This window comes from Drosophila suzukii (genome assembly GCF_043229965.1).
Source record: "Drosophila suzukii chromosome 2 unlocalized genomic scaffold, CBGP_Dsuzu_IsoJpt1.0 scf_2c, whole genome shotgun sequence".
Classification (NCBI taxonomy): domain Eukaryota; kingdom Metazoa; phylum Arthropoda; class Insecta; order Diptera; family Drosophilidae; genus Drosophila; species Drosophila suzukii.
In genome coordinates, this window is record NW_027255896.1 from 22,914,792 (window position 1) to 22,925,600 (window position 10,809).

At 40.3% G+C, this 10,809-nt stretch overlaps 2 protein-coding genes across 2 annotated transcripts; both read right to left on the reverse strand.

Annotated features, from left to right (window-relative positions):
* Positions 1-4,749: 4,749 nt before the first annotated feature.
* On the reverse strand, positions 4,750-5,358 carry LOC139354357 (uncharacterized). Its single transcript, XM_070998581.1, has one exon. The coding sequence runs from the start codon at positions 5,356-5,358 to the stop codon at positions 4,750-4,752; it is 609 nt and encodes a 202-aa protein (XP_070854682.1).
* Positions 5,359-5,532: 174 nt separating this feature from the next.
* LOC139354358 (uncharacterized) lies at positions 5,533-9,845 on the reverse strand. Its single transcript, XM_070998582.1, has 6 exons — positions 9,559-9,845; positions 9,174-9,505; positions 7,471-8,022; positions 6,692-7,366; positions 6,142-6,527; positions 5,533-6,054 (listed from the first exon to the last, which is right to left on the reverse strand). The coding sequence occupies exons 1-6, from the start codon at positions 9,843-9,845 to the stop codon at positions 5,533-5,535; spliced, it is 2,754 nt and encodes a 917-aa protein (XP_070854683.1).
* Between the last annotated feature and the right edge of the window lie 964 nt (positions 9,846-10,809).

The window sequence follows — 10,809 nt, forward strand, 5'->3', positions numbered from 1 at the left end:
TTTTTGGTATGGTTTCTTTGTGTATGGTACCTGTAAGGTACTTGCTTTTGGATGATTACCTTTTGTATAGTATCTGTAAAGTACTTGGTTTTATATGGTAACTAACTGTTAACAAGTGTTATGAGTTGTTATAGTTTCTGGTGAAGAATTATCAAAGCATACAAACCAACTTACCGTGAACTATAATAACCTGACCATCATTAAAGTCACATGCCCAAGACCTAAGGAGCAGGCCGTTTGATAAGATCATACATCTCAAGACCATTGATAAGGGATGATGTTCCGACCATGAACCAACTCGCAAGTAGCCGACGCACCTCATTGAACAAAATACTTTCCCTTCATCCGTTCTTGTAGTTTTAATTACAGTCAGAAAGAAATTGTGTAGGATCATTTAATTTTATTTTATTTATTTTATTATTGTAATTTGTAATTTAATTCATAATTAAATATATATTAAGATGTACGATATTATTAAAAGTGGTGTAAACCTACCAATCGCATTCCGGAGTTGGGATTCATATGTTAACCCCAAATTGGGGTATGGAAGTCAACACAGCTGGAATGTGAAATTGTCGGCTAACCGCGAAAAACCAAGATTTGCCATAACTGGATTTACACTAAATGGAGAACTTATCACAAATAACTAATCAAACTTGAAAGTTCACTTGAATTCTGAGTAATATCCATATGATAACCTGAATGTTGATTTTAGTAAGAATTAGTATGCTCACCTAAATGAAATGTATACAAGATTTTAATCTAGTTACTATAATCGTGAATCACAACCATTTTTGACCCCAAATGAGTAGTAGGGAAAGACGGGTTCTGGGACATTTAGCATATTAATTAGAAATCAAAAGAACCCCAATAAAATAAATCTCACAAGTTAATGGTTCTCAGATGTGGAATATTTTCAAATACACATTTTTGTTTCCGCCCCAGAACGTTTAACTGGTAAATTGTCTAAGATTCTCTCCATTCCACAAATGGGTCATTAACATGTCATAAAAGGGATTCAAGCAAGAGCTACCCGAACATGCGCACCTGTCAATTACCTGACCGCAATAAAAGGGACACATGCACAACCCAGAAAGCGCACGCTCATTGACAAGATCATGGGCCTCACGCCAACGACGTTCCCATAATAGGGGTTGAAATCACGACCGCGCAACAACTCGCAAGTAGCCGACATATCTCAGTCAAGGAAATATTTTCCATTCTCCGTACCTGTAATTTTAACTCGAAATAAAAAGTCAGAAGTTTATTTTGTAGCATAATAATACATTTATTCATTTATTTTGGTATTGCGAACATTTTTGTCATATATAGAAATTAATTTTGTTTTGTTTTGGAGCTACTTTTAAAAAATGTCAAAATAATGTGTGCATTGTTTAGAGCGCAAACCCCGCCCTTAAGGTGTGTTTCACAATAGGGAAACCGGTTTCCTTTAAACCTGTTTAATGACGGACAGCCCATTTCCTCGATATTAATGAGCTGACGACTCCCAAAAAACTTCTGTAGAAATCGTATCTTTTCCACACCTTTACAAATAATTTGTTTTCCGCTTGTAATTGTCCTTAGATACTTTCGAGTTTGTGGAAAACTATTTTCTCCATCGTTCCAAAAAATTTTGTGATGTGTATTGGTTAACCAAATTGCAGTCCTTCGAGATTTTGTATTTAGCAAAGTAAAATCATATGGTGGTTCTATTAAAAAACTATTATTCAAGTTTGGATCTTCTTCGAATACAATTCCAATTTCCTTTAGAATAAAATTATTATTATTATCAAAGAAACCTTGAACATCAATCGAAACAGTATCTTTCAACATTTTTCTAATGTTAAACATCTCGTTGTAATAGTCCGTTTAGTGAGTTATATTCAACTAAACGGTCTTGTATGAGGAGACAGTAAGCTTGGGTATTTTCATGACTTGGTGTCTTTTGTTCTATTGAAATTCTCACATCAATAGCACAAATTTTTGCTGATTCATTTTGATATGAAAGATCAACCACAATAACAGGGGTCTTCAATTTAAATTCATTTGGGGTCAAAAATGGTTGTGATTCACGATTATAGTAACTAGATTAAAATCTTGTATACATTTCATATAGGTGAGCATACTAATTCTTACTAAAATCAACATTCAGATTATCATTTGGATATGACTCAGAATTCAAGTGAACTTTCAAGTTTGATAAGTTATTTGTGATAAGTTCTCCATTTAGTGTAAATCCAATTATGGCAAATCTAGAGAGTCCTAATGGATTAAAATTCGAAAGTGTTTATATATTTTCAAAAAGCTTATATCAACCTAAATATGAGTACTTGGAGAAATTAATCAAACCGATTAAAGGAATGGGATATCATACATTCTCCCATAATGAGGGTGTACTAGACCCCAGTGAAGCTAAAAACAATTCCATTATGATCTTCGATGACGTAGCTTGTGAAAAACAAGACAACATAAGATCTTATTTTTGTATGGGTCGACACAAAAATATCGACTCTTTTTATTTATGTCAAACGTATAGTCATATTCCTAAACATCTGATTCGTGACAATGCCAACTTTATTATAATGTTTAAGCAAGATGATTTAAATATGCGACATATATATCGGGACCATATTAACACTGATATGAATTATGAAACATTTGTGAAAATTTGTCAAAAATGTTGGAAGGACAAGCACGGATTCCTATTAATTAGCAAGGATAACGATATGGATAACGGAAGATACAGAAAAGGATTTGATCAATTTATTATGATTTAGGGAGTAATTTCAATATAAAGCTTGGTTAGATACTTACAATCCCACAGTTTATCAAGAGATTTCAATATGTCTAGATCACTTGTATTATCCTTGAATGGAAATAGTCCCATTATAAATACAAACTTTTTTCCACCTATCGAATTGAATGGTCGATATGAGTGCGCTCTTATCGATTTTAATATGTATAATTCGATTCCAAATATTGATGAAAAAATAACCTCTTCCACATCGGTGACAAGGTTATTACAATTCCAACTGGATCATATGAATTGAATGATATCACCGATTTTATTTACAATAAACTAAAAGACTATAACCTGGAAAATACATTTAAAATTCAAAGTAAAAATAATACACTTCAAGTTAAAATAAATACAATGCGAGAGTCAGTTTACTTTAATAAGGAAAGATCGGTTGGACAACTGTTTGGTTTCCATCAAAAAGTACTAGAGCCACATCCTACAAAAACCTATCGATCAGATCAGACCGTGAACATATTAAAAATTAATACAATTCGTTTGGAATGTAATATAATCAGCGGTTCATATGTAGATAATACACCGAATCATACATTACATGAGTTTGGTATTAATGTTCCGCCTGGGTATAAAATGACAGTGACACCACAAACCCAAATTTATTTACCAATCAACTGTGACGAAATAAGCACACTATCTATACGCATAGTTGATCAAAACGGTGATTTGGTGAATTTACGTGGTGAAAACGTTTCTATTCGCATGCACATTCGGTTAATAGAATGATTATTTAAAATAAAAGACGTAGCTTAAGTCCTCAGCCAAGCATTACTAATTGTAAAGCTATAGAAAGAGGATCGACAGTAAAAAGAAGCTAACTTACTTTGAAAAATAAACTATTTTTAAAGTCGTTAGGCTTAAAGCTTCGAGTATAATATAAAAGGTGGAAAGGAAAACAATGAACAAAATTTTAAATGTTCGAGAAAAGGTTTACTCAGATGAGAGTATTTCGAAAAAAGAGTTTCGTACTTATTCATCGTACAATCAAACATTTAAACCAAACGATGAAGTTCGAATTACTATTCAAAATCAAAACTTATACGTGCTTCCTCACGAAAGTTACCTTAATTTTCAAGGAATTATTAGAAAAGATTCACCGAATGGACCTACAACTGATAATGCTACCACTTTTTTAAAAAATAATTGTATGGCTTACTTTTTGGATGAAATTAAGTACGAAATAAATGGATGTAAGATTGAAAAATCACGATTTATCGGTATGACTACAACCCTAAAAAATTATATATCTCTGGATAATCTTCAAAGTCAAAATCTATTAAATTCCGGATGGAGCAGTGGGCACGAAATTTCTACGGGACCCCACTTTAACTTTTCTGTACCATTAAAAAATGTATTGGGATTTGCTGAGAATTATATCAAAGTTTTGTTAAATTGTAAACACGAACTAGTGTTGATGCTAACTAAGAATCTTGGTGATATGTTTGAACAAACCAGAAATGAACAAACTTTTAAGTTGGAAATGACGAATATAACCTGGAAAATCCCCCATGTAACTCCGAGTGATTTTGCAAAAATTAAGATGTACGATATTTGTTAACAAATTAGACGCCAGAAGTGTAACTGTTAAAATTGATTTTTATTTGTATTCACCGAACATTCTATATAATTTAGTATAATCAATTTCGATGCGCTGTGGTTGCGTTGGTAGCAAAAATGTGACTGATTGTAGCTGGGTATATTACTACAAGAATAGGCTGAATTAAGTCGTAAACACGTTACCGTAAGAGATGAATGGAAAAGTACTGACCGAGGCAATGCATTTGGCAAAGCTCTTGCATGTACATACGATTAAGCTGCGCTTCATGCGCGTATATGTGTAAATAGATAACACAGGCGAGCGAGAGATAAAGTTTACAAGAATAGATGTATAGGGTGTCTGGTTCCCCAACATACCGCCCCCCCTGAACGGCTGTTCAGCAAAGGGGCAAGATCGCCAATTTGGTAATTGGCCGCTTGAAGACTCCTTGGGCGGTTTTGACGGTAACAACTCGGGCCTTGTCGTCTTGTCCGGCGTGTACCTCCTGGATACGTCCTAGAATCCATTTCGATGGAGGTAGATTTGGTTCCTTAAGTTGCCATTTGGTGCGCTCGTGCAGAGAGGTTAGGTACTCCATATGCCAGCGTTTCCAAAAGCCTTGGACCATTGCTTGTAGTTGAGTCCATCGTTCCAAGCGGTTGATGGGGACGTCTAGACGGGATGGCTCCGGTAAGGCAGTATAGGGAGTGCCAGTCAAAAAATGGGCCGGAGTAAGCGGATCCAAAGTAGAATCCCCTGATGAGCAAAGAGGGCGAGAATTAAGTAAGGCTTCAATCTGTATTAAAACTGTAGACAATTCCTCGAAGGTTAGGGCTGACGATCCCATTATTCTTTTCATATGTAGCTTTATGGACCGAACTCCGGCTTCCCATATTCCCCCGAAGTGTGGGGCAGAAGGCGGTATGAAGTGCCACAGGATTCCTTCGTTGGCGAGGAAGTTTGCTAAATTCTCATCCTTGCGTTGCTCCATGGCTAGCAGCCGCATTTCGTCGAGTACTCGTTTGCTGCCATGAAAGGTGGTACCGTTGTCTGAGTAGAGATCAGTTGGCTTAGATCGCCGAGCAATGAATCGGTGGAAAGCCGCAATAAAGGCCTTGGTTGTTAAATTGCTTGCTTCGATGTGGAGAGCCTTCGTTGTTAGACAAACGAATACTGCGAACTATGCCTTTCCGATCACTGGTGTGCGCCCAGTTGAACCTTTAATTGAAATTGGCCCGGCATAATCCAAGCCGGTATGTTGAAAGCAACGGCTGGCTTGAACCCGAGGTACAGGTAGCTCTCCCATGATCTGGTTACTTGTGCTCTTGCGTTGGAGAAAACAGCGTTTACATTGAAAGACAGTCTTTCGGACGATATTTCGTGCACCCAGGATCCAGTACTGTTGTCGAAGATTTGTGAACGTGGCGTCCACTCCAGTGTGAAGATTCGTCACATGAGAATGTCGTACCAGGAGCTCGGCGACTGGAGAACTCTTTGGAATTATAACCGGGTGCTTGGCGTTGTAGTAAAGGGTCGACCTCTCGATTCGTCCGCCAACTCGCATTAGTCCGTCCTTATCCAGAAATGGAGAAAACCAGATCAGCTGCGATTTTGCATGAAGCTGGCGTCCGTTTTCTAGCTGCGTATACTCTCTTTGAAAGGCCTTTCGTTGGATGTGACGAAGAAGTTGGTTTCGTGCTGCCTGCAGATCCGTTGAAATTAGGTACTCAGAATAAGGCCTGTGCTGCAAACGAAGACGATGAATAAAGCGATAACAATAGCTAGTTACCCTTATGAGCCGAGTCCAGGATGAGATCTTGTTGATGAGCAACTCGTCCATACTTTCGTCAGGAAAGCTATGTAGAGTTGTTGGCTTGGCTGGACGTTCCTCTGCTCTGGCCTCCAAATGTGTATCAACTCGGAACTTGCTAGTAGACAGAGGCCATTCGTATTGTGGCAAGGCCATCCAGGATGGGCCTTTCCACCAAAGTTCGTGGTCAAGAAGCTTAGATGGGTGAAGTCCCCTGGATGCGCAGTCGGCAGGATTATCCTCGGAGCGGACATGGCTCCAGCAGCTACGTGGGTATTCGCTCAGTATCTCAGCCGTTCTGTTGCAGACGTATGTGTTCCAATTCCGTGGTGGTGCGGACAGCCAATGTAGCACGATCTCCGAATCTGTCCAGCAGATCGTGTTGTTAACAGGAATAGTTAACGACGCTTTAACAATAGTGAGCAGCCGTGTCAGGAGTAGTAGTAGACTGATTTTATTGGAGCCACACGTGTTTTGGCGGCTACGAGATTTATGTGGAACTTCCCTACTCGACTATAAACAACAGCACCGTACGCGTGCATGGATGCGTCTGCGAATCCGTGCAGTTGGATGTGTTGGTAGGGTGCAGCAATATACCGAGGTACTTGGCATTTTGTCAGCGACGAGAAATCCTCTACTAATGCCCTCCAGCGTGCATTCAGGGCTTTACGAATAAGTTCGTCCCAGTGTATTACAGCGGTCCAACTTTCTTGGAAGATGAGCTTGAGAAGCACGGTGGTAGGCGCTGCAATCCCGAGTGGGTCATAGATCTTGGAAAGTTGCGATAATAGTTCTCGTTTCGTGGGGACAATGCTGAGATCGAATTCTGTAGGTTTGACGAACATTACATCACGACCTGGATTCCACTGAATTCCAAGGACCTTGACGGGCGATTCCATGGGTGAACCTTTGGTGAGCTGTATTGGGTCATAACATCGATCCTCTTCAGGTAATGATTGCAGAAGGTTCCAGCAGTTAGAGCTCCATTTCCGCAGTTTGAACTTTGCTTTTCCTAAGAGTCCAATCAGCTCCGTCTTTAGAACCAGAAGATCTTCTACCGAATCGCATCCAGTTGGGATATCGTCCACATAAGCATCTTGTGATAATGCTTTTGATGCGGCCGGGTACTCGAGGCGATGATCGTCAGCTATTTGCTTCAAAACTCGAACGGCCAGAAATGGAGAGGGCGCTAGGCCGTACGTGACTGTTAACAGACGAAAATGAAGCATAGGTTCATTCTCATTTTTGCGCCACACAATACGTTGAAAATTGGTGTGACGCATAGAACATATCGGTGCTGCCGGAAACGTAGGCAAACCCCGAGCAAGTCCCGCTGAATCGGTGGTCCAATATGAAGTCTGTCGTTTAAGGAGATTCCAGAACTGTCTTTTCCAGATCCATCGAAGACCACCCGACATTTGGTCGTCAGGCTATCCTGCTTGATGACAGCGTGATGCGGTAGATAAACGCAAGTGTCAGGGTCGTCCATTACTTGGGCTGATGTCAGTTGTTCCATATGACCGCGTTGCAAGTAGTCATCCAAAAACTCCTCGTATTGTTTTTTGAGTTCCGGATGTCGACGAAACCGTCGCTCCAATGAGACTAGGCGGTTGGTGGCCTGGGGAAGAGTTGATTCGATAGGCGGGGCTCCATCCTTGAAGGGATACTCGACGATATAGACCCCGTCTTCGGAGCGCGTGTGAGTGTTTGCGAAATGACTCTCTGTGGGATCATTGGAGTCCAAGAGAGATTGGTTAGGTTGCACATTGTCCATTTCCATGAACGATCGAACCATCGTGTCGAGATCCGCGTGATGGGTCACGGCCGGAGTGATGTGGTCGTCGCAGGCAGTGTACGAGCCTGCAATAATCCAACCAAAAATTGTATTGAGAGCGATGGGATAGTTCTTACCAAAATATTTTCTTTCTCCGATATATAGAGACCATAGTTGATCAGATCCAACGATGACATCTATAGATCCAGGAGTCAGAACGTCGGATCTGCTAAGGGAAGTGCTGAGATTTCCTTCCAGGTTGAAGATGATGTGTCAATAGTTTGCGCTGGAAGCGATGGCGTCAGCGAGGACAAAATGAAGGAGTCCATCTCGATGATATGATCCGAATGCCGAGAGCGCAGCTTAAAGTGTGCGCGCCCTCGAGTATGACCGGCGTTGTTTGCGGCCAGACCAAGAATTGAAATTCGTGCATGCGTTCGATGCACGCCAATCCGCTGAACAAATGATTCCGATGCCAAAGTAATGGTGGATCCCGTGTCTAAAAGCATTCTGCATTTTGTTGTATTTCCCCAAGCGTCGTCGACGTCTGCGAGAATGGTTGGCAATAGGGTTTGCGAACCTGCATACGGAATATTTTCCAGGGTATGATGAGTGTAATTGTTCCCCACAGGAGGAACGCTGCCTGATGGTGTCTCTTCGTGAGTGCGAAGTTTATTGTTTGTGCTGAATGATCTATCTCGGGGGGTTGAGGACAGATTGCCAGTGTTTACGCTAGGTGACTCATTAGGCTCTCCAGGTCGAAAAGGCTGCGGTGTGTCGTGGACCAATGTATGATGTTTGCGGCGGCAGACCCGGCATGTGTGTTTCGATGTGCAATTGCCGACCATGTGTGAAGCGCTGAGGCAGTTAAAACAGAGCTTACTGGTTTTCAGGAATTCTCGGCGAGCTGCGATGTCCAACGTTAGAAATTGGTCACACCTGTACAGCTGATGAGTCTGTTGGCAATATAAACACTTGTTGTCGGCGCGTCTCTGGTGGGCGTCAGCATGATGAGGAGCAGCCGATCGTCGAGCTTGAGGCGCGCGACCGAGTTGGCAGGCTTCAAAGGTGTCGCAGTGAGATGTGAGAAAGGTTAGAAATTGCTCGATGGTCACACTGGAATTTTCAGATTCTGCGCGCTGGACCCATGACTGCCGTGTTTCAGGATCTAACTTTGATAATAATATAAATATTAACCAGGGATCTCGTTCATCGCACTGAAGTGGTCTTAACCCACGAATAACTTCATCTGCGCCGTCCACCAATTTACGCACAGTGCTGATGCTACTGGTTGTGGCACTAGGTAGCGTTAGAAAACTGTTCAGAAATGATCGGATAATAAGCGGTTTTTTGTTGTACCGTTTTTCCAACTTGTCCCAGGCTTCACTGTAGTTTTCATTGGTCACTGGAATATGTTTCACTAATGCGAGTGCCTCGCCAGACAAGTAGGATTTCAAATAGTGAAATCTTTGGCAATCAGTGAAATTCGTATTTGATGCAATCGATGCCGTGAACATGTCCGAAAAATGTTTCCAATCCTCATAATTTCCTGAAAAGTCCACATGGCTTCTGCGAGTAGTGTTAAATGATTGATCGGAAACAAGAAGAGTATTGTTAGCGACTTCAGCCTTAAATCTTCAAGCGTATTACTGAGAATAGCGTATGTAGCGTAGTGTTTTTCCTCGTATATATCAACGTCTTCAGCAGGGTCTTCCCAACCCTCTTCAGACTCGTAGGCGTACAAATCCTCCGTAAGTCGCACAAACCGCAAATAGTTGTCCTGTAGCTGGGCCAATCGCGCGACTAATGTCGGGATTGACTGAATATCTTCCACAAATTTCGTGGCATTGTTATGCGCACGAGTGATTTGGCTTTTGCAAAAGCCCCGCTGTTGAATCACACTCCGCATGACGATTGAGGTTAGAGGACGGTTCTATACGATGCAGATATCTATAGAACACCGTTGACAAGTACTAATTTTAATTAAAATGTCCCGAAAACAAACGCTTTCCTGGCTATCCGCGATCGAAGGACAAGTAATTTTATGTTAACAAATTAGACGCCAGAAGTGTAACTGTTTAAATTGATTTTTATTTGTAATTTTGTTTTGTAATTTTAATTTGTAATTTTTTTATTTATAATTTAGTACAATCAATTTCGATGCGTTGTGGTTGCGTTGGTAGCAAAAATGTGACTGACTGTAGCTGGGTATATTACTACAAGAATAGGCTGAATTAAGTCGTAAACACGTTACCGTAAGAGATGAATGGAAAAGTACTGACCGAGGCAATGCATTTGGCAAAGCTCTTGCATGTACATACGATTAAGCTGCGCTTCATGCGCGTGTATGTGTAAATAGTTAACACAGGCGAGCGAGAGATAAAGTTTACAAGAATAAATGTATAGGGTGTCTGGTTCCCCAACAATATTATTAAAAGTGGTGTAAACCTACCAATCGCATTCCGGAGTTGGGATTCATATGTTAACCCCAAATTGGGGTATGGAAGTCAACACAGCTGGAATGTGAAATTGTCGGCTAACCGCGAAAAACCAAGATTTGCCATAATTGGATTTACACTAAATGGAGAACTTATCATAAATAACTTATCAAACTTGAAATTTCACTTGAATTCTGAGTCATATCCAAATGATAATCTGAATGTTGATTTTAGTAAGAATTAGTATGCTCACCTATATGAAATGTATACAAGATTTTAATCTAGTTACTATAATCGTGAATCACAACCATTTTTGACCCCAAATGAATTTAAATTGAAGACCCCTGTTATTGTGGTTGATCTTTCATATCAAAATGAATCAGCAAAAATTTGTGCTATTGATGTGAGAATTTCAATAGAACAAAAGACACCAAG